Genomic DNA, 24,407 nt, shown 5'->3' with positions numbered 1-24,407 from the left:
CCCCCCCCCCACAGAATAAACATGATCAGGAGGAGCTGCAGCGTCACAGCACTGCACCCCCCCCCCCCCCCCACAGAATAAACATGATCAGGAGGAGCTGCAGCGTCACAGCACTGCACCCCCCCCCCCCCCCCCACAGTATAAACATGATCAGGAGGAGCTGGAGCGTCACAGTACTGCACCCCCCTCCCCCTCCCCACAGAATAAACATGATCAGGAGGAGCTGCAGCGTCACAGCACTGCACCCCCCCCTCCCCCCCCCACAGTATAAACATGATCAGGAGGAGCTGGAGTGTCACAATACTGTACCCCCCCCCCTCCTCCCCAACAGTGCAAACACGATCAGGAGGAGCTGGAGCGTCACAGTACTGCTTCCCCCCCCCTCCTCAGTCAATGGGCGCCTGAAAGATGAGCTTCGCGCAGGCCTGCGTGGTCCCCAGCTGTGTGGCACAGAAGGGGCAAGCGGCGTGGAAGGCGTGCGTGCCGTGGGGCAGGGGGATCTCGGACCAGTACTTGGCGGACTTCTCCGAGCACACGTGGCCGCAGGGCACGAAGACATGGGTCGGGGCCCCAGAGTCCACATAGAAGGCAGGCTCGGAGCCAAGCCACAGCGGCACATAGGGGCCCACGGTCCGGCACATGGGGCACTCCCGTAGGGCGTTGGGCTCCCTCTCAGAGCGGTGCCCCCAGTTGTGGTAGCCGTGCACGTGGCCGCAGGAGAGGTAGACCCAGGGCTGCTTGTCCTCGAGCACGGTCAGATCGCGGCTGCGCTGCATGCTGGGGAAGGCCAAGGTGTTGAGCCCCACGGGGCACTGCGGCCGGGCCGCGTTCATCTCCTGCCGCAGAGCCTCGATGTGCTTCAGTGTGGGCGTGTGGAAGAGCCCGTCCGCTGTGCGCCACAGCAGCGTGGCCCCACAGAGATCCACCAGCGAGCCATCCTGCAGCACATTGCTCTCGCTCTCCACCTGCAGGGGGCAGCGGCACAGAGAGGGTTAGGAGGATGAGGAGCATAGAAAGGAATAGGAGGAGGAGGTGCAGCACAGACAGGGTTAGGAGGAGCATAGAGAGGGATAGGAGGAGGAGCATAGAGAGGGATAGGACGTGGTGCAGCATAGAGAGGGATATGAGGAGGAGCATAGAGAGGGATAGGAAGAGGTGCAGCACACAGAGGGATAGGAGGAGGAGCACACAGAGGGATAGGAGGAGATGCAGCAGAGAGAGGGATATGAGATGCAGCACAGAGAGGGATAGGAGGAGATGCAGCACAGAGAGGGATAGGAGGAGATGCAGCACAGAGAGGGACAGGAGGAGATGCAGCACAGAGAGGGACAGGAGGAGGAGCACAGAGAGGGATAGGAGGAGGAGCACAGAGAGGGATAGGAGGAGATGCAGCACAGAGAGGGATAGGAGGAGGTGCAGCACAGAGAGGGATAGGAGGAGATGCAGCACAGAGAGGGATAGGAGGAGGAGCACAGAGAGGGATAGGAGGAGATGCAGCACAGAGAGGGATAGGAGGAGGTGCAGCACAGAGAGGGATAGGAGGAGATGCAGCACAGAGAGGGATAGGAGGAGATGCCTCAGAGAGGGATAGGAGGAGGAGCACACAGAGGGATAAGAGGAGGAGCGGCACAGAGAGGGATAGGAGGAGCAGCATAGAGAAGGATAGGAGGAGGAGCATAGAGAGGGATAGGAGGAGATGCAGCACACAGAGGGATAGGAGGAGGAGCATAGAGAGGGATAGCAGGAGGAGCAGCACAGAGAGGGATATTAGGAGCAGCATAGAGAGGGATAGGAGGAGATGCAGCATAGAGAGGGATAGGAGGAGATGCAGCACACAGAGGGATAGGAGGAGGAGCATAGAGAGGGATAGGAGGTGGTGCAGCACACAGGGGGTTAGGTGGAGATGCAGTGGATATACAGCAAGCTGGGGTGCACAATCTTGTCCTCTGAGTTTTAGAAGGATCATGTAATAATGAACAGATTTAAGATCTGAAAGGAGGTTAAATTGTTCCATGTATGTCCTAAATCACTTAACCAAAGACCAGGAGGTCTCCAGGCCTCAGAATCGCGCACCCCCGAAACACAGGTTTTGGTTTCAAACTTATATTTGTTTGTTTGTTGGCTGGTTGGTTGGTTTGTATTGCAAATTACCCAATAAAGACACCTAATCTTTCCAGGTGTCTGGTTATCCCCGGCTGGTTTCACAGCCCCCAATAAACACCAATCTTTGCAATACCTGACCTTCGTTAACACAAGGGAGTCCAAGATTAGTGCTGCCTGGGGTCTGCTTGCTTTATTCTTATTTGAATTCTTATTCATTATTAAGTCACAAGGTCACTGCCGTATGGACTGCAGGGTTCCAGGAATCACCAATACTGATCCTGTGTTACTGTGATCTGACCTCTGGCTAACTCTGGGTCATAGACACAAGAGAGCCTGTCCATTCAGCTCAAGAGAGAAATCATATTGTATACACCTTGTGGCGAGCTGTGACCGCTACTGCTTCATCATTGGGGTTTACTGTTTTAAAAAGGTAAAAAAAAAAAAAAAAGAGGGACCAAGTAAAAGCAGATTTTTTATAAATAAATAAATAATAAAACACTTTAAACAACGTGAAACATTTGTCTGCCTGCAAGTTATACATTTGAGCAAATGGTAAGTGTTTAACAATTGTAGCCCAGTTCAGAGCTTGTGGTTCTAATGCAGGTTACTGGTTTAACTGGGGAATTCCACACCCCAGTGACAGCCTGACCAGTGCCTGGGCTTGATCCCTACTCCATAAAAAATACTTCCTGCACAGCCCAGTCTCTCGTAGGGTGTACACATCCCCCTCCCAGTCTCACCAGTTTGCCCCTTGTCTGTGCTGACCGCGTCTCTCGCAGGGTGTGCACGTCTCCACACACAGAGATCTCTCGCCACACCCCCGGCTTGGACTCCTCAGTGAACCCACCCCTCGGGTGCATCACCAGCACCCCATTGGTCGTCAGCCCATCCATGTGACCGTCTGGATTCTTCCACTTGGCAGCCTTCTCCTGCGAGGGGTCAAACAGGGGTCAGCATCAAAAGCAAGCAAAGAAACCCACCCTGCACACCCAGGAACACTCAACAGTAATGGGAACCGGGCTCCTATTCCACACCCCTTCCATCCAGTCCAGGATTTACTATGAGCTTGATTAGCCACAGAGGGTATAGGTAACAAGCTCAGGTGTGTCTTATTAAAAGAAAAACACAGTAAAACCTGGAATGGCTCAAACTGCTCTGCAATGAGAGTCTTATTTCCGTCCATGCCAATCACTGTGTAGTACTACCAGAAAAACTTTGATTTATTTCCTTGTGCCCACCCGGACTTCTTGTTGGTGACTTCCATTGCAGCTCAGTTGTACAGATTTCTCTTTGTTGGACAAGCTTAAAAGAGTAACGTTATTTCTCTAGGTCAGAGCAGTGCAGGAAACACAGTCCGATGCTAGGAGTCCTGCAGATTTCATTAGATAACAAACAGATCAAGAGCTGCAAGGAGGCTAAAAGTGAAATAATTCAGGGTACAGGTGGAACCAAAAAAAAATTAGGCGACCTGACAAAACTACAGCAACTGAAAATATAAAACAAACAATAGCATACTTCCTGCCTGCTGATCCCCACACCCTCCACTCTATCCTCTCCACCCAATCACTCTCACCCCGAGGAAGATGTTTCTGGACGTGTCGAACCCTGCTGCGTAGATCCTGGCAGTGTAGGGGGGGCTGCGCTCACACACCACGCGGCATGCAAACCGCGAGATTGTGCTCTGAGTGACAGGGGTCTCCTCGCCCCCCAGCCCCCCCGACACCGTGTCCGTCACCACAAAGTCAATCGGGCTCTCCGTCGACCGGCCAATCTGAGAGAGAGAGAGCATTTATTACGAATAGTTTAGAGTTCAATACTGTGGGTGACAGAGTGAAGGGTGGCTTCTACAGCAAAGACATGCAGACAGAGGCCAACCATAGCCAGGAATGGAAATAAGACTCCCACTGTACGGCAGTTTGATCCATTGCTGTTTTTACGATGAGTTTAGTAAGACACCTTGAGCTTGTTAACTATACAATGTGGCTAATCAGATTTGTTTTAAAACCTGGAATGGGGGAAACTGCAATGCAATAGGGGGTCTTGTCTCCATCCCTGGTAGCAAGCTAACAGTACGTCATATTCAGTACGCTACTGCTTCACACCCCGGTGCGAAGGGTATGCAGTGTCACTGGTATGCTTAGCTTGAGAAGGTACCGCGTTCTACCATCTGGTTTCATTAACATCATTTTTCACTTTGTAGCTCACTTTATATTCCTAGAACATGTTCACGAGCCTACGGTTTCTGCTAACAGACTGCCTGTGGGCACCTGCCTTGCAGATTCCTCTCCCTGTCTCTGACAGAGACGCTGTGCCTGCTGACAGTTTAATAATCGCTACAATAAGACGACTTCGAGAAGGAAAGCAGCCGTGCCCGCCGGCATTCTAGTGGCTGTGAAGGATTCAAACACTTTGCAGGAAGAAAAGAGAAAAAATACAATAAAACTACCATCACTTTGACAAAAAGCAGGTTACACTAAACTTCACAGAAGCAATGGAGCACCAACAGTGCGACAGCCTGGAACCGATCCTGCGGATGCTGCTCCCCGTCCCCCGTACCTGGAACATGTCCGTCTCCTCATCGTGACAGTACTCCACCACCACCGTCTGATTGCGGGACAGCGTGTACGAGACGCTGTGCTGCCCCTTGCAGTGCACCGCCTGAAACACAAGGGAAGGGAGGAGTCAAAACGACGTCTCGTTTCTGAGTGCTTACAGGGAGGAGTCAATGTGGCTGGTATAGACAGGTCTCGCAGACAGGAGTCTCGTTCCTGAGTGCTTACAGGGAGGAGTCAATGTGGCTGGTATAGACAGGTCTCGCAGACAGGAGTCTCGTTCCTGAGTGCTTACAGGGAGGAGTCAATGTGGCTGGTATAGACAGGTCTCGCAGACAGGAGTCTCGTTCCTGAGTGCTTACAGGGAGGAGTCAATGTGGCTGGTATAGACAGGTCTCGCAGACAGGAGTCTCGTTCCTCTCGTTCCTGAGTGCTTACAGGGAGGAGTCAATGTGGCTGGTATAGACAGGTCTCGCAGACAGGAGTCTCGTTCCTGAGTGCTTACAGGGAGGAGTCAATGTGGCTGGTATAGACAGGTCGCGCAGACAGGAGTCTCGTTCCTCAGTGCTTACAGGGAGGAGTCAATGTGGCTGGTATAGACAGGTCTCGCAGACAGGAGTCTCGTTCCTGAGTGCTTACAGGGAGGAGTCAATGTAGCTGGTATAGACAGGTCGCGCAGACAGGAGTCTCGTTCCTGAGTGCTTACAGGGAGGAGTCAATGTGGCTGGTATAGACAGGTCTCGCAGACAGGAGTCTCGTTCCTGAGTGCTTACAGGGAGGAGTCAATGTGGCTGGTATAGACAGGTCTCGCAGACAGGAGTCTCGTTTCTGAGTGCTTAAGGGAGGAGTCAAAGCGTCTGGTACAGACAGCTCTCACATAGACAGAAGGAGTGTAATTTCTACATGCTTGCCCTTTCAATCTGTGTCAAAAGAAATAACCACCCAAGACCCTAAGCAGGTGAGGTAGCTCCTCTGGACTGGCTGTGAATAGTTGCAGAGCCGCGCTGTGTGCAACAATGTAAAACCACAGCAGCAGAGGGGGGGCGGGGAACAGCCACTGGGTGTAAAGGAAAGTATTTTGGAATTGTGTGCGGGAATATAGTGAATACACACACACTCCCCCTTCTCTGGCTTGCGATGGAAGATGGACGGGCAGTGTAATTAGGGTACAGCTCTGTAGTTTGGGGGCAGTGTATTTGGGGGATGGGGGTAGTAGTGGCAGATAGTTGTGTTTGTTTGCAGGGGGTATGTGTGTTTGTTTGCAGAGCATCTGTGTAGATGATGAGGCACCCCCACACTGTCAGACAGCATGCTCCAGTCTCCAATACAGACTCCCCACCAGAGACCACAGAGAAACGGATCAATGAAACACGACCCGCTCCAGCAGCAGCAAGAGCTCATCGCCGCATGCATTTATTTATTTATTAATTTCAGAGGAGGGCGGGGGGGTTTGCACATCTGAACATGCTTCTATTTAAGCAGAACGGACACAGCAAACCCAGCCCCGCCGGGTTACTAACACAGCAAACCCAGCCCCGCCGGGTTACTAACACAGCAAACCCAGCCCCGCCGGGTTACTAACACAGCAAACCCAGTCCCGCCGGGTTACTAACACAGCAAACCCAGCCCCGCCGGGTTACTAACACAGCAAACCCAGCCCCGCCGGGTTACCAACACAGCAAACCCAGCCCCGCCGGGTTACCAACACAGCAAACCCAGCCCCGCCGGGTTACCAACACAGCAAACCCAGTCCCGCCGGGTTACTAACACAGCAAACCCAGGCCGGGTTACTAACACAGCAAACCCAGTCCCGCCGGGTTACTAACACAGCAAACCCAGGCCGGGTTACTAACACAGCAAACCCAGCCCCGCCGGGTTACTAACACAGCAAACCCAGCCCCGCCGGGTTACTAACACAGCAAACCCAGCCCCGCCGGGTTACTAACACAGCAAACCCAGTCCCGCCGGGTTACTAACACAGCAAACCCAGTCCCGCCGGGTTACTAACACAGCAAACCCAGTCCCGCCGGGTTACTAACACAGCAAACCCAGCCCCGCCGGGTTACTAACACAGCAAACCCAGTCCCGCCGGGTTACTAACACAGCAAACCCAGCCCCGCCGGGTTACTAACACAGCAAACCCAGCCCCGCCGGGTTACTAACACAGCAAACCCAGCCCCGCCGGGTTACCAACACAGCAAACCCAGCCCCGCCGGGTTACTAACACAGCAAACCCAGCCCCGCCGGGTTACTAACACAGCAAACCCAGTCCCGCCGGGTTACTAACACAGCAAACCCAGTCCCGCCGGGTTACTAACACAGCAAACCCAGCCCCGCCGGGTTACTAACACAGCAAACCCAGCCCCGCCGGGTTACTAACACAGCAAACCCAGCCCCGCCGGGTTACTAACACAGCAAACCCAGCCCGCCGGGTTACCACAGCAAACCCAGGGGTTACTAACACAGCAAACCCAGTCCCGCCGGGTTACTAACACAGCAAACCCAGTCCCGCCGGGTTACTAACACAGCAAACCCAGTCCCGCCGGGTTACTAACACAGCAAACCCAGGCCGGGTTACTAACACAGCAAACCCAGTCCCGCCGGGTTACTAACACAGCAAACCCAGGCCGGGTTACTAACACAGCAAACCCAGTCCCGCCGGGTTACTAACACAGCAAACCCAGTCCCGCCGGGTTACTAACACAGCAAACCCAGTCCCGCCGGGTTACTAACACAGCAAACCCAGCCCCGCCGGGTTACTAACACAGCAAACCCAGCCCCGCCGGGTTACTAACACAGCAAACCCAGCCCCGCCGGGTTACTAACACAGCAAACCCAGCCCCGCCGGGTTACTAACACAGCAAACCCAGCCCCGCCGGGTTACTAACACAGCAAACCCAGGCCGGGTTACTAACACAGCAAACCCAGTCCCGCCGGGTTACTAACACAGCAAACCCAGTCCCGCCGGGTTACTAACACAGCAAACCCAGGCCGGGTTACTAACACAGCAAACCCAGTCCCGCCGGGTTACTAACACAGCAAACCCAGTCCCGCCGGGTTACTAACACAGCAAACCCAGTCCCGCCGGGTTACTAACACAGCAAACCCAGTCCCGCCGGGTTACTAACACAGCAAACCCAGTCCCGCCGGGTTACTAACACAGCAAACCCAGTCCCGCCGGGTTACTAACACAGCAAACCCAGTCCCGCCGGGTTACTAACACAGCAAACCCAGTCCCGCCGGGTTACTAACACAGCAAACCCAGTCCCGCCGGGTTACTAACACAGCAAACCCAGCCCCGCCGGGTTACTAACACAGCAAACCCAGCCCCGCCGGGTTACTAACACAGCAAACCCAGCCCCGCCGGGTTACTAACACAGCAAACCCAGCCCCGCCGGGTTACTAACACAGCAAACCCAGTCCCGCCGGGTTACTAACACAGCAAACCCAGTCCCGCCGGGTTACTAACACAGCAAACCCAGTCCCGCCGGGTTACTAACACAGCAAACCCAGTCCCGCCGGGTTACTAACACAGCAAACCCAGTCCCGCCGGGTTACTAACACAGCAAACCCAGCCCCGCCGGGTTACTAACACAGCAAACCCAGTCCCGCCGGGTTACTAACACAGCAAACCCAGTCCCGCCGGGTTACTAACACAGCAAACCCAGTCCCGCCGGGTTACTAACACAGCAAACCCAGGCCGGGTTACTAACACAGCAAACCCAGCCCCGCCGGGTTACTAACACAGCAAACCCAGTACTAACACAGCAAACCCAGCCCCGCCGGGTTACTAACACAGCAAACCCAGCCCCGCCGGGTTACTAACACAGCAAACCCAGTCCCGCCGGGTTACTAACACAGCAAACCCAGGCCGGGTTACTAACACAGCAAACCCAGTCCCGCCGGGTTACTAACACAGCAAACCCAGTCCCGCCGGGTTACTAACACAGCAAACCCAGCCCCGCCGGGTTACTAACACAGCAAACCCAGTCCTGCCGGGTTATTTTATTTCAGGATTCAATAAATATACAAATTCAGTTTTAGTATCCTGCTAATATTCCCTGTTGTACACAATTTACACTTGTAAACTGAATGAAACAGCAGCATGTATAAAATATGACAGATATTACATGTTATATATACAGTTTAATAATGTACTATTAAAATAAAACCGCAAGATCAATCAATCAAAAAGTGTTAACTGATTATTCCAATCTGCCAGAGTTCAATTAAATAAATATACAAAACTAAAAAAACAAATAAAAACACAAAATCACCGCCATCCTCCTTGGAGACACGTCCAGGTGAGCACTCATCATTTAAAACCTAATGAACTCACTGCCTGACAGATGATTTTGCAATTGAGACAGGAAGGAGTCTCTCTCTCTATCTCTCTCTCTCAGGGCCTGCAGTTACTGGTTCCTGAGCAGATGGCTGTGCCGTGTCTGAGTGTGTGGGAAGCAGAGACGCAAGCTGTAGTTACATACAAACCGGACTCTCTGCAGTGGTACTGATGTGGGCTGCGAGTTGTAACGTGTTCGTTGCCACTTTGCCAGAAACCCCCTAATGAGATGGATTGGGGGGGGGGGGGGGGCCTAAACGAGTTCTTATGCTAGGGATGAACAGATTTGTAATTAAATATGATACACCACAATACACCTCAGGTTAACACATACATATGCACACTACACTGCTTCCATCCTGGAAGGACAGCTCAGCATCGCTCAGTTTCTCATCTCGTTCTCTCTCTATCAGGATCGCAGTTAGACTCCCTCTAAATGGGATCAAGCCAAAGATTAAAAGAGAGAACAGAATTGCAGGTCGTCTGCCTCCATTAGAGATGAAAGGGAGCTGGGGAAGGAAGCAGCGAGAGCGGTTCAAGGGGGGGAGGCTCGTCAGCATTCAATCAGCCTGCTGATTCCACAACACTGCAAACAAGACACAGCAGTGCAAAACACAGTGGGGCAAAACACCGTCTTCCACACGGTCAGTACTGTCGCGATTCAGTAGGGTTGTGGGATTGAAATCAGAAACCCTTATTTCAAAACTTCAGGGTTCCGAGCAATTCTGTTCAATTCACAGATCTGGTAGACTATGCAGTTGCTGGGAAACCTTGTTTAGTGCAGGTTTAGTACTCAGATACTGGATCAGACCTCGCGGAACCACCTGGAGAAGGACAGTCATGCATCAGCCTGACTTGCACAGCATCGGTACCGTACACATGTACTGACGACGCAGTCAAACACATCCACGACCTCCCTGAGTCAGAGTGGAGGAGGGGTGCTGCTCCAACTGACACACTAAACAAGCAAGCACCCTCAAGCACAGCTGCCCTTCACACTGCCTGACAGACTGGCTGCCTCGCGATCTCACACACTCACTACATCCTCCCTCCTGCTGTGAAGCAGTTTGTACCCCACATATTGGGGGCGGGGGGGTTAACAGGTACACATCAAAGCAGACTGGCGTTTGCAAACAAACTTCATCTTCCAGGCAGCGCAGCCCGCGAGGTGGAACAGTCGGGCCACGATCACAGAGCCACGAATCAGACCACTCATCAGTAACCTGAGCTCAGCGCCCAGGTCTATCCAGGCTGTCAGTTCACACCGCAGCTCTGTCAATCTATTATATTATGGGTGCAGGTGGGAATCACAAAATCTTACTTTTAACAACGGCTGAACAATTACGCAAAAACTAAAAATAGCAAATTATTCACACACCTATTTTTAGGGTGGTGACAAACGAAGTTATAGGATTGGTAAGCAGAAGCAGTATCTAGGGATGGAAATAATACTCCTGTTGAAGTATATCGGTTACATGCTCAGTCTCATTAAGCTACAGTAAAACCAGGAATGGAGCAAAATTTTGGTCTTGTATCACGAGACAAATCGATACACACCTCTACCACGATACGATATTCATGCAAAGAAAGTATCATGATTCAATGATGTGCAGTGAATCGTTACACACCCCCACTCCACACTCAGTCCGAGAGAGAGAGGTTTACCAGCTTGCCAGAGATCCTCTGCTATCAGCCTTTCACTCTAATTACAGCCCTTCAGCAAGAGGGGGCTTCAGTGTGGCACAGAGCGTTGAGGAGACATGAGGGAGCAGCCTCACGCTTCACAGAGAGAGACAGCAAACCAGTTACAACAACTTCAACTGCTGTATCACCTAGTAAAAATAAACAATCATTTCATAGAAAAAGAAAAAAAAAACATGGGGGTGAGGTAGAGGGGTCTAGTGGTTACAGCCGATGGACTGGGAGTGTGGTGGGAGGCAGTGGGGTCTACTGGTTAGAGTCGATGGACAGAGTGTGTGGGGAAGAAAGTGGTGGTCTAGTGGTTAGAGTTTCAACACAAAACCAGATAAGCAGCTCTCTAGAAACATGTGAAAGTGTCAGAGTCAGATTGATGACAGACAGGCTCCATATACCTTCAGCCCCTAATGGTGATCAGCTAGTTTCACTATGGATAACGATTTCCTCTACCCTGCACTCAAATGTGATCTTCTCTGTGTGTCCTCTTGTAAATCACACACTCTATTTGAAGCAGCAGCACAAGCACGGTGTTCGCAAAGTAGTAGGAAAGGCTGTCTTTCAGAGGAGAATGGTAATCAAGGTCCGGTCTATTCTGCACACATCAAGAGATCCCAGAGACACGCATTACTCTTTGTGATCATCACTCCAGACCAAAATACATACATACAAATGGCCTGGCTGACAGTAGAGGAGTGAGTGAGGGGGCTGGCATCTCCTTTCTCACTCAGCAATTACCCACATCCTCCTCCTCCTTTTCCAACCGCGTGGCACCCTTCAAAACACAGCACTAACTCACAGCAGCACAGACACAGCCACCTCCCACACAGAGAGCAGGCACACACTAATCACAGGGTGGTGAACAGAGACGAGGGATGGGGGGCAGTATGGATAGAGAGAGGGAAGAGGATTTTTTTTAATTTTTTTTTTTAAGCCAGTACCTCTTTCTTTGAAGTAAGCAGCATGATGTTTGTTTGCAGGATTGCCAAGCTACTCAGAGTAGCAAACTGCTTGATATAAAACATCTTGCTGTAAAAGGGTCGTCTGCTGGCAGGCAACGTGACCAAACACGATCCAGCACAGAGACAAGCAGTACAAGAAAACTGTCCAACCAGGTCAGCAAAGCAAGGAGGACGAGAACCGCGTGATGCGAAAAAATGCAAGTCTGGCTTACTATGAAATACACAACATCCACAAAACCACCACCAAACGAAAATAGAATAAGAAGGCTATTAGAAATTACATAGCACAGAGTACTGGATTAAAAATATATAAACAAACTAAGAAACAAAACAGTGAAGGCAACATCTGACCAGAATAGACAGTCTTTACTGGGTTAGCACAAGCCTAATGTCTTCCAGTCGTAACAAACGTGAAATAATAATAATAATAATAATAATAATAATAAAGCATTTGCCTGCAGGCTAGATAGCGAGCGAATCTCTCTCCTTTCTTTTAGAAAATCCCAGAGACAGGCAGGGATACCCGTCATCCATACCTGCCTTGATCCACGTGCAGCTGGCAAAACACTCCAACAGGGAGCGCGGCGGACTGGCAATCCACAGCATACACAGGAGAAGAGGAAGATCTGGGAGCAAGGGAAGCCTAGACTGAACCAGCTACTGAACACACACCAGTCTTGTATCTTTATAGAGACCTTGCACTGACTCTAATGAAGTGTACACTTACAATTCTAAACTCCAGGGGCACAGGGGATGAAGAAAACACACCTGCATTAAAAGAAGGTCTTTAAAATAACCCAAAAGTAGTTGAATCGGTTGCAACGTGTTTCTCTGTGTGGATGAAATGGTCCTACATGCCCACACAGTGCTGGGAGGGTTACCTTGCTGGCCTGGGGTGTGTTGATGACGTGCACAGTGCTGGGTTTCACCCCGTTGGCCTTGGCTCTCTTGTAGAGTGAGAACCGGCTCTTCCTCCGGCCGCGGTCTCCATTTGGGAGGGACCCATTGTACCTGAGAGAGAGAGAGAGAGAGAGAGAGAGAGAGAGAGAGAGAGAGACGTTTAATTCATGTTTAGAATAATCATGGCCCTGCTGCAACAAGCAAAAAAACTCAAAAATTGATCAATTTATAAAAAACACTTTGCAATGGGATATTTCCAGCCCAGTCTCTGTTGAGTTACGCGGGCAGTTCACATCACTGATCGCCATGTCTTTCCTTTTGTCTGTGCAGCTCCGTGCGAGTCTGTGTGACCCCACTGTGCTCAGTGTGCAGCTCAGCTGGTGTCCTGTGTCTGTCCTGCTATCTGTCCAATCTACCTCCCCCCCCCTCGCACAGCGACAATGCAGGAGACCAAAAATGAATATCTTCAGTTATACATTTTAGAATCAGCCACTCTAGGCTACATGCTTGAATGAGTGAACATGTGAGAGAGAGAGAGAGAGAGGCACTGACATGTGGGTTCAAAATTCAGAAATCCTCAAAAAGAGAACAAACAAGGCACATTAATTTGCGTATTGCATCACTTGGTACCGGGTTTTACTACAGAACAGCTTTAAAAAAAAAAAAAAAAAAAAAAGAAGTCGTCCTCCAGGGTGATGACTGCTTTGGAAACTACAAACCGAAGGAAGAGTTTCCCACTGCGTGCCATAATGAAGCCACAGATATCAATGATTTGAATAAAGCTGCAAGCAGACTGGCAGACAGAGCGCTCTCCTGGTCCAGGGAGACTGGCAGCGCTGCAGACAGATTGCACTCCAGGTCCAGGGAGACTGGCAGCGGTGCAGACAGAGCACTCTCCTGGTCCAGACAGTAAAGACACTGAAAAAGTCACTGAATTTATTTGAAGTCCAGTTTCTTTCAGCATTTCTAAGTGCTGAGGGTTTCATAGACGTGGATGATGCAGCAAACAAGATCCAACCCTGGGGGGGGGGGGTTGGGGCACTGACACTCAGAGGCTGCGTCTGTCAGAGAAACAGGGGGGCGGGGATCTGCACACTTTAATGGGACAGACAGAGACTCTTCTGTACGCAGAGCCAACTACAGAACAGATGAAAGGCCTGGCTTTAGAGGGTTAATTATTCCAGTGTTTTACAAGAGAGCTCATCCTGTGCAGTGTGGGCGAGGCGCTGGCTGCCCAAGCCACTTTTAATAAGTACCTTGCATACTAACTTCAATGAAAACTGCTCTCAGGAGGAACCCCTAGTATCAGTCAAACAGAAACCTTTATTTATCCAGATGAGTCCACAGAGAGCTAAAAGCTCACATCACCACAGCAAACAATGAGGGAGGAACAACAAAAACACAAAATCAAATCATAACTCAGCAACAACTTTGCATTAAACAAAGCGCAGTGGTGCTCACCCTCCAAACGATTCCTTAAAAAAAAAAAAAAAAAAAAAAAAAAAAAAAAAAAAATCACAAAAAGGCAGAGCGGCACGGTCTTGTTTTTTGAAAGCTGAAATGATCAAATACATTTCTGGAGTGCGGTCACTGTGTTGTGTGAATGTTAAAAGCATTTATAAACACACATTTTAATAGCATTATTTTAATAGCAACCACTGGCTGGGTCTACCTGCTATATACAGGATTACTGTAGCTAGTGTTTGTGGTGTGTTCAAGATATATGTCTGTGTGCAAATGAAAAGCAGAAGACTACTATAGCAAATAGAGTCAGGGCTATTTTGCCTCTTCAAACTTTCACAGATTAAGATTTAAATTAAATATTTGTTGAAGAGCTCCCAATCTCTCGTAGTCTTAATCCTGTTTCCTCCTTCGCGAAACAGACCAGCCTGATTGGGCAATTAAGGTCCCGGGGCTGTGGACCATAAATCCAAACTCACCAGCTGTCCTGCACAGCTGGGTTTCAAAACCAGCCCCCTCCCTCCCTCCCTCTCTCCATCCCATCTGACATCCCGACCTCTGGAGCTAGCACAGGGAAACAAAGGGATTGAGACGATAAGGAAATAGAAACGTACAGGGAACAGAAATAAAGAATGAGAAATGGTAAACCTGGGGGTGGGGAGATAGGAAAGAATGTAGAGACAAAGGAAAGAGGGGAATGAGAGAGGAAAGAACACATCACATACATGTGCAGAGCTTTTTCAGATGTTATAGTAATAAAATAAATGACTTGGATCGCATTATTGAGGAGTTTGGTGATAATACGAGTGACCAGAAGAGGATTTATCTAAACAGCGCATGTAAAATAAAAACAGCGCGTGTGAAAATAAATTGGACCACACACGCCTGACAGGCACTGAATAAATGGACTGCAAAGGGTTAACCCTGACAGCTCCAATCCACACACACATGGGACTCTATAGCATTCCAGACCAGGGGGGTCAGTAGGTACACCCAGGAAAATGAACAAGCATGCTGGTAACATGTAGTACATAACACCACTGGCACCAATACAAACAGATCCATCAGCAAGAGTTAGAAACTCACACAAAGTCGCGCTGCTGCCATTCCTGCTGCTTGGACCTCTCAGTAAATCAGTGCCCTGCTCAATCTGCTGCTCGACTGATCGTACTTGATTTGACTGATCATTCAAATTCCATTTGAAAAGCAAGACTGCAGTGCATAGGTAACAAGCTCAGGTGTGTCTTATTAAAAAACTCACAGTAAAGCAAGGAATGGATCAACCTGCTCTGCAGTCTTATTCCCATCTCTGTAAGGTGGTACAGGTTCTTTCCCTTCATGGTGTTCCTTCTTCCCATCAATTACAGAGAATGCACGAGCAAGGACTCGCACAGGCTGCTCTAATGGTTTGTGTCTGGCAGGAATATGCCCTTTAAGACACGCAGAGCGGCGTGCCATTAAGATTTAAACAGGTAAGACGGGGCTCCTACCTGGCCCTCGGCTCACAAGAGGTTCCTCTTTCACCAGGTGCAGAGCGAGATGACAGCTGCACTGAAACGGGACCCCACAGCACTCACAGAACACCTGCTCAGGAGTCTGGAGCTCCAGCTACACCACCTGCAGAGTGCCTCCCGTTAGGAGGGGTCTGGGATCAGTCCACACACCCTCTCCATCAGCTGGAGCCCAGACCCTGCTGACAGGCTAGAGGAATAGCACAGTCTAGCTGGGATTGTCAAATCAAAAACACCATGCTACCAGCGAGGGCTTTGTAATAATAATGATACAACAAACAATAATGCTACTGCTAATCATAAACATAACAATACACCGTTCAACTCCCGGAGAAAGCTGACTAAATTTAATTACATTCTGTATTGCTCACTAAATGGGGGGTACAGTTACTACATTTTTGTAAGATAGTTTAGCTTTTTCAAGCCCCTGGATTGAGCTTCTTTGAGAAATCAGCACAAATGGGGAAGTTAAATGGGTACGTGAGTAACATAGTGGCCACCACACTGAACTTCACTATAAACAAGCCCACCTGCATACTGGCCTATTACAGGAGAGCAGAAAAGCAGAGACACAGACGCCACCTTTAACTGCTCGGACAGGGTTTAGGTGTAGTATTGAAACGAGTTGTCCACCTGCCACCTATTCAAGCAATAGAGACTATGCAAATTCCTAAAGAGAGCGTACACATTTACAAACGTTTTGTAATGTGGAAGCCCGAATCCTAAAAGCACCATTCACTGCACACAGAATGCTCCCAAGCCCACTGCAGGAGCCCCCCTCGCTCCCCAATCTCTCTCGTTGGCAGCCCCCCTCGCTCCCGATCTCTCTCGTTGGCAGCCCGGGCTGATGAATGTTTAAGTGACTCTGGGGATAAATCTCGATGATGAACACTCTTTGAAACGCGAACAGGCCCCGATCACTGGGATTAAAGTGCCTCTTGATGTTCTGTTAAAAGCACATCTTTTTATTACAAAAACAGCCTCGAGTGGCAATTACAGCGTCTGTTTAAACAGGCAGTGCTTTGGTTTCTTGTTTGTTTTTATAATATATATATGTGTGCCCAGAACTAAACATCGTTGCACAACACCTACTACTGCTTTCTTTCACTGCAAATAGATTAATGGACCAGTGTAATGCATTACTGAAAATATTACAATCGTTTTGGGGGGAGGGTGCAGGAGGTATCGTGCAGAGGAGGTGTTTAAACAAACATGTGAGACACATCAGCCTGGTCAGGCAGACAGACACCCAGCTAGCTATCGCTTCAGCCAGGCTCCCGCAGAAAGACACAGTTCATGAGAGTCTCGCCGTTTCAGACACCGCCAGGCGCCTAATCTACACAACTCGTCTACAGCAGCTTATGTTGTCACTGTCGAGGGAAATGACAAAAAGCCAGCGAGAGAGAGGATAGAGGAGGAGGAGGAGAGAGAGAGAGAGAGGGCACACTGTTCTGAACATTCAAGGACACCGTGCTCATCATGACATCTTGCCCATTTGATAATTGACAAATTTGGTTAAGTCACGTACAGTCCACCTTGACAGCAACATGCACGTGTATTATATTTTACTCTGTCTGATTCAGTGTTGTTTTCAGTATTTCAGCCAAAGAAACTACAGGAGGGGAGCAAAACAGGGACACTGCAGCCACCTTTAAGTGCTCAGACAGGGTTCGAAACTCACACCAGCCTCACGGTGCACCGGCCGGGGGCTCAGCACTGGTTTAGGTAATGTCCATCGGGCCCTTGCTGAACCTGCATCATAGCATGAAACGAGTCTGCAGTCTTTATAGAAGGGAGTTCATGCAGCTACAGGGAAATAGCAACGTGCTGAACAGGAGCCTGCCTGCTTATCATTCCTGATCATTCAGACATACTATACTGGGTTCTGAAGCCCAGGACTCAATTTCTAACCCTGACGACACCACAGAAAAGACATCTGGCTGCGATATCACGTTAAAAACCTTTTAATAATGAATACTGCATCATGGATGCGACAGATCGATCTATTCTGGCAGGTCTTTAATTAATTTTCTTGCTGTGTTCGGAAACACTTGCCTTCATAGTCTGGTTACGAGAAACTGGTTTCCATTACAACTTTCAATATTCAAGGAAAATGAACACTGCTGAGACACAAACCCACCCCCTTCAAAAACAAGCAAGTCCTGGTAAGACAGCTAGTTAAACAAAGCCAATTTACAACAGCTGCTCACACTGCAATTAGCAAGAAGGCAGTCAGCAAGGACATTAGAGCAGTCCACTGTCGGAGGTCGTCTGTGAAGCGGAGAGCCTCTCGGGTGACAGAAGAATGGTTTAATGCCCCCTTCTGTCTGTGCCAATAGATTCTCTTTTAAAGTCTCATTACCGGGCATAAAAAAAATAATCTGAGAAGACTTGAGGGAAATTGCGATCACTGACTCATCTCCATGAGCAGGATCTGATATTGCAGCCCATCCCCCGTGTCGCAGGGTAAGTAATCATATGTTCATGTCACAATATTCATCATGAGCAGGGCTTCATTTCCAGAGCTGGCTGTATGGCACGCTGCCTGTGTACAGATATACAGAATTACACACACAGGGAGATTCACAAGCAGCTCAACACAGGGATACAGAGCTCCAGCTTTATTTCTCTATCTGACTTGCACATCAAAGTGAAATACTGAAGACACTAGCAAAGGGTCCTCATACAGCAAAATAAAAGCATTTTACTGTGTCAGACCACCTTGAATCAACCCAACTCTTAAATTGTACTGACCTGCTCAATATGAAAGGGAGCACTGTACCGAACATGAACTGGCTTGTTTCTTTCATTGAGATGGTCGTTGCACACAGGCACGCACACAGTGCGGCGTTGATGAACATGCGGATTCATGGCCAAAGTGCTGGAGAGACAGACAGCTCCTCTACGAAGATTATCCAGCTAGACCGAAGCACTTTGTGAAGCTGCATTCCTGTTCTGGTTGTAAACCTCAAACATGATTTCTTCAAGAATCACCCTGCATTTGCCAGCATGTTAACATATGCCGTCTTTAAATGGGGAAATATTTAGTGGTCCTGGTCTCATGCATACTCACAGATACATGTGAAACTGGTTCCTTTTTTAATTAGGAAACTGAACTGTGCATTGTTCAGCTCAACAAAAAGAACTGAGCACAAAAAAGGTGAAATTCAAAGTCAGGTCACATAAACCGCACATGGCCTGGGTTTCCCTGTCTAAGGGCCCTTTGTGACTGCAGTTCCCTGTTTAAGTAGCTTCGTGGTTTTGTGTGTGTGCGTGCGCAAGTCGGATTGTGAAATAAAGAGGTTGACAGTATGTGCATGTTCACTGCCAGGAAAGGTGTTCATATAGAGTTTGTGGCGCTCCTGTCTTGTCATTTAAACCACAGGTGCCGGCTGCTCTTCCCTGCGGCTGATGCGGTTTGTCTGTGGTAGAGATGCACACCTCTCATCAGTTACCTGCCTGCTACACCACTCTACCTACCTGAGGGAGCGTTTAACATTTCTGTTTTTAGCTATCTTTACAATGCCTGTGCTGTACCCCAGCCAGCCAGCACACTCCTGCCTGGGTACAGTTAGGAATGCAGGGATGGAAACAAGACACCCATTGTAAAAGCAGTTTGACACATTCCTGGTTTTACTAGAAGTCTATTAAGACACAACTAAGCTTGTTGCTTAGACACTCTTGCTAATCAAGCTCACAGCAAAACCTGGAATGGGTGAAACTGCTGTGCAACAGGAGCCTTACTCCCCTCCCTGGAACAGGAGCCAGAAGCACAAGGTTACAATCCAGCAATCCCGCTCCGGACTCCTTCACCTCAGTCTGCCAGATAGCACAGGGCGGTGATGAAGTCAGCAGTGCGCACAGAGCAACCAACACACGGAGACACCGAACGAAGCAATGCCCTTGGAGCAGGATCCCGATCTGAACCATAATCAACACTACACAGCAGGGTGCAGCGCAAGTAAGAAACACTCATCGAAACTTCAATGACAAATCGAGTAAGACTTTCTGCATTTCTCCATTCAGCACTAGTGTTTGATAGTTATGGGTGACACTGGTGAACTCAACCGCTTCCCCTCCTTGTCACAATAAGTTGTGTAACAGCAGAGTCCAGACTCTCCATCACAGCAGCGAGACACAGCCATTCAAGAGGTGCAACTACCAGACTGTAGTGAATACAGAACACCCCAGCCAAAGAGCCGACTCTACTCGGGTCTGTGTTTGTACCTGGGATTACTGCTGGGTTACTGAGAATAAACACAGTAATAAAAAAAAATAATAATCTTTATATAGCACCTTTCATAGTGGAGCTTTACAAGATACGAGACTAGGGTGTGTGAGCTATGCATCAGCTGCAGAGTCACTTAAAACAACGTCTCACCCCAAAGACGCAGCACAAGGAGGTTAAGTGAATTGCTCAGGGTCACACAACAAGTCAGTGGCCAAGCTGGGATTTGAACCGGGGACCTCCTGGTTACAACCTTGTTTCTTTAACCACTGGACCACACAGCCTCCTACAAAGTAAATTACCCACATTAACATGTTTTTAGTGTAACTGTAAATATAAATATAATTACTGCAGCATAATTGTAACTAACTTGAACAAAAGAGCATTGTAACTAAGTAGCAGGTCAGTAAACAATTCTGCTGGAACGGTCATTAACACTTCTACCTGCGCTGGGTTAAGACCAACGCAGCAGTTAACCCTTTCCCACCTCTAACACACTTCCAGAATACAGACACCCCGACGCACCTCTGAAAAGCCACAGATGCAGAGATTTATATACTGTACAGCAGCCAGGAGAAGAGGCCACATTCAACACCCTGTCCAGGTACTAGAGCTGCACTTGGTTAAAATGCTGCTGTTATAACAGAAACGTGCAGAGAGCAGTGACATTAAAAAACAGCAACGCAATGTGTGACAGACCCACAGGCCGCACAGGGATCCCGCTGTGAAATCACCAACAATGCACAATGAATAGGTTTGACAGGCTGCGGTGAAAAGGACAATGGACAGAGGCTGAGATTTAGACTGTGCTGAAAAGGACAATGGACAGAGGCTGAGATCCAGCACCTCCGCTACAGTCAATGCCTTCATTCATTTCTAAAATAACCCAGACCCAGCTTTCTTATTCTGTTCCACTCCACTCAAAAACATGTGCAGATCAAACTGCCCAATAATAACAGACGTGGATTTTTGATCTTCTTCTTCAAGCTAGTTTAAAATTAGCCTATTAGTTGCTTCTATGACAGAAGAAGGAATGGAAGAAGACTCCTATTGCACTGCAATTTCACCCACTCCAGAGTTTACTATGCCCTTGATTAGCCTCAGCGTACGTATTGTTACAAGCTGGGGTATTACTCACAGTAAAAGCAGGAATGGGTCAAGCTGCAATTCAGTGGGAGTTTACTTCCATCCTGAAACACTGCCTGCTACATTACAATCTAGCCCAACACAGCAGCTCTGGCCTGGCACATCTGCAACTCCCTCCCTTGCAGAACTGCTTCATACTTGGAGTATTTATTTTTTTTAGTAGGTGTTCCACACACACAGTTTAAGAATCATGTGCTCAACACACGCCTAATTCTATTAGAAATGAAGATTTCTGAAGCAGCTTGACAAATACACTTATTCGACACAGCCTCGTTAGAGTCTGTAAAAACTGGAGAGCAGCGACTACAGCCTGCGCACCCTTGGGGTAGGGCTGTCTCTGTACTCCGCACAATGAGATGAATTATTACCCTTCGGAGCGGTATTTGTTACCCGAATACCTAAACATGCAATAATTGAGTATTTAATGAATAGGACACCCCCAGCATCCGAAAATCTATCTATAAAAATGGACAGCGAGCATTTTCTCCGGGTTATGCAATAAGACTACATTGACAACAAAACAGGGTTCTTAAACAAGAGCGCCGAGCACAATACCACGTGGAATGCATGTAATCATTTCAAGAGAAAAAAACAACTACAGCCTGGCCAGAAATGAAACATCCCACAACGCTTTATATAAAATCAAAATCATAAACAGCGAGCTGGGCTCAGTCGCTACGTGGAATAGGTCGCGTTAGCAACACACACAGCACCAAGACCAAACACGAGCTGTGTACAAAATACCCGGGCCAATACCAGCCGGATTTACACCGGTAAATCAACACAACTTCACAAACCCGCAGAGTCTCGCAGAAACTGAAAATATAACTCCTCAAATCACAGGCGTTTCATTAACTACCCGAGGCGGCCAGTGGAGAATAAGAAGTATTTAGTAAACACAATCCCTGCTCAGGCTGAGTGGAATATTACTGTGCAGTTGTGTTTGTATTATAAAATACTCACCTAGCGACTTTTGTTTCTGCATAATTGTGTTAATACTGGGAACTGGTAATGCAAAGTGCGCACTTTTCTCAAACTCAGTAGAAAGTGAACGCAGTCGCTAAATCGGGTCGCGATTCGTGTCGCTGTGTGCGATTCAGCCGGAATGATTTAGTAAATAAAGGATGTGTGTGCTGTGGACGGTGATCATCTGGCAGCGCTGAGCGTGGATCGGGGTGGGGGTGGAAACATTGCTTGTATTTAATGTGTTTGCAATTCTACCACACATCGCTTTATTATTAGTTTAGCTAAACTCCGACCAGAATGGTTTAGACTTAAACCGTCGCCACGTTCCAGCGGAAGTTGCAACACAAGGAGGTACAACAAGGAACATACTTATACTGTAAACACACAAACATCGATCCGATTTACTAAAAATAAGCAAGCAAATGCAGACACACGCCACCCGCGACTAAAACACATTACAACCGCGGAGACCTCGCAGGAGCCTCGGCCTCCCAATCTGTGGAACAGATCCCCCAATCCCCCAATCCCCTCGCTAGGGTGCCGAAGCTCGACTCGACCCACGATGCGTGCTCCGCTGTATCAGCTGGTTAACAGGGCGATCCTCGCCGCTGGCACTTTGCAACGCTAACGGCCGCGTCCTACCGACTGCATGTAGTTTACAACAGCCCCTAGACCCACTCCTCTGTAAGATTCAACCCTCGTTACGATCCCTCGTTTCTATCGCGCTACAGGGACATTTGCATTCCACTTGTAAACAGAAACAACTCTGTTTAAGCAGAACAAACGCAAAAGAAACTCAAACGTTCAGACGCCACGCAGTTTTATATAGTTTTTGGTGGTAAACATGGCAAAAAAGATTTAAATGAATATAATTCCGGTTATTTTGATTGCGAGTTATTTTATTTTTTTTCTCGTCGCCGCAGTTACACAGCGGTTGGCGTGTAGTAAGACTCGTGTATTGCTGTGCAGCGACTCACCCCAGCACGACGAGCTCCCCGTATTTCACCGGGTCCTTGTTCGGGGCGCAGTGCTCCTCCTGACTCGTTGAAAACATTCGCGAGTCCGCTGAACTGCGCAATCACAACCCAGCCTCCAGCCTGGAAACTCGGCGAGGAAACCCTTCAGGCGAGGCAGCTGCCAAACCCCATCCAGCCTGCTCTTTCTCGACGTGGTAACCGCTAGTTCTTTTTTTAATGTTTATTTTCTCACGTCTCTTTTTATCACTTTGTTTTAAGCAGTCACTTCCCCCACAACCCGCTCCGCTCCCGTCCAGTTAGTTCTGGAGCCTCTAGACACACAAACAATACGAAGCCGGGGCGGACTGTACCAACTGCTCACACACATAGTGAAGGGAGGGGGGTGGGGGGGCACATGCAGACTCCAAAAATATACCTTTCTATTTATTTATTTTTTTTAAATACCGCAATCAGTTTATTATACAATTAAAACACTTATAACATAAATTTGATTGTATGTGTAGGCTTACAATATAACGGAAAGTGTGAATTTTGGAATTAACTACTGTGTCCCCTCCGCGGTATTGGGCTGGCCCCCACTGTTATGTAAACAGAGAGTGAGTGGAGATACTTAAAGGGGCAGTGTTATATGGTACATGTGGACAAGGAAGAGAGCCTGGGAGGCAGTGTGGCCAAGTGATAAAATCAGATGGACTGGGATGCAGTGAGGACTTGTGGTTAGTGCTGACTTGTGACTAGGATGCAGTACTAAGGGTGCCTCAACGCATCAAAACCCCAGGAGTGTACTTTTTAAAACGCAAATGACCAGAAGTCCTAGGTACTGTCATACACCACACTAAACTTCTCAAACTGGAGTTCCATAGAGGGGTGTGGCTGCAGCTGTGCATCTCACAAACCACAGCATGAGGGGTGGGGCCTTTAAAGACGAGGCCCCTCCCTCCAGCAGCTCTGAAGAGGGTCTGGCCAGGTGGGTGTGGCTGGAGGGGAGTTTTCATTACCATGGCTGTCATTGGGCCATTCCGCTCCTCTGTTCTGTGGGAAGTGCCTCACAAGACAGCTAGTCATGCTGAAGTCGAGTCTCCATTCTGGGGCTAACCTTGTATAGTTTTTAAATATGTTATTTTTATTTTGTTTGTCGTAAAAGAAAACGACCACAGCATTTCAACCAGCACACACATATTCTTCCCGATTGTTTTAATCCTGTTTCAACTTTTTACTTTGCAAAATAAATAAATAACATGACCAAAGTTAACCTAAAGATTGCTTGACTTGTGTTTTTAATGTATTCTACCACCAGACATGTTTTTCCTGTAAAAAATCTTGAAAGCTGCAAGCAAAAAGGATGAGACGGGCCACCTTTGGCACAAGACTTGTAGCCGCAATGAACTGATCTCAAACCAGCCTGCCTGTCATTACAATGTGAACAACTGATATGTATATTAATCTTCATGTGCATACATACACTTAGCATGGAATAATAAACAGATACAAATAATAAAACATTATGCAAATCCAAAGAATAAAGTTGTTCCTTTAGGTAAATCACCTCCAGTCCTCACAAGAA

At 48.5% G+C, this 24,407-nt stretch overlaps 1 protein-coding gene across 2 annotated transcripts; it reads right to left on the bottom strand.

The window, feature by feature from the left end:
- Positions 1 to 277: 277 nt before the first annotated feature.
- Positions 278 to 23,144, bottom strand: peli2 (pellino E3 ubiquitin protein ligase family member 2). 2 transcript variants are annotated; one of them, XM_041276282.1, is made up of 6 exons: positions 22,844 to 23,144; positions 12,536 to 12,665; positions 4,660 to 4,761; positions 3,677 to 3,874; positions 2,844 to 3,032; positions 279 to 965 (listed from the first exon to the last, which is right to left on the bottom strand). In XM_041276282.1, exons 1-6 carry the CDS (start codon positions 22,918 to 22,920, stop codon positions 387 to 389), a joined length of 1,275 nt encoding a protein of 424 aa, XP_041132216.1. In that variant the 5' UTR covers positions 22,921 to 23,144; the 3' UTR covers positions 279 to 386. The 2 variants fall into 2 exon arrangements, with proteins under 2 accessions (XP_041132217.1, XP_041132216.1); XM_041276283.1 differs by lacking the exon at positions 3,677 to 3,874 and having other exon boundaries at positions 278 to 965.
- Between the last annotated feature and the right edge of the window lie 1,263 nt (positions 23,145 to 24,407).

Source organism: Polyodon spathula, chromosome 17, assembly GCF_017654505.1.
Source record: "Polyodon spathula isolate WHYD16114869_AA chromosome 17, ASM1765450v1, whole genome shotgun sequence".
Taxonomy (NCBI): Eukaryota; Metazoa; Chordata; class Actinopteri; order Acipenseriformes; family Polyodontidae; genus Polyodon; species Polyodon spathula.
This window is presented reverse-complemented; position numbering and strand designations above follow the sequence as displayed.

Excerpts from the sequence above, each read along its gene's own strand:
- peli2 (XM_041276282.1), bottom strand. The coding sequence starts at position 22,920 with ATGTTTTCAACGAGTCAGGAGGAGCACTGCGCCCCGAACAAGGACCCG. Across the intron at positions 3,875-4,659 it reads AGGAGACGGACATGTTCCAG|ATTGGCCGGTCGACGGAGAG; the intron begins GTACGGGGGACG and ends TCTCTCTCTCAG. Across the intron at positions 3,033-3,676 it reads CCAGAAACATCTTCCTCGGG|GAGAAGGCTGCCAAGTGGAA; the intron begins GTGAGAGTGATT and ends GACCCCTCGCAG.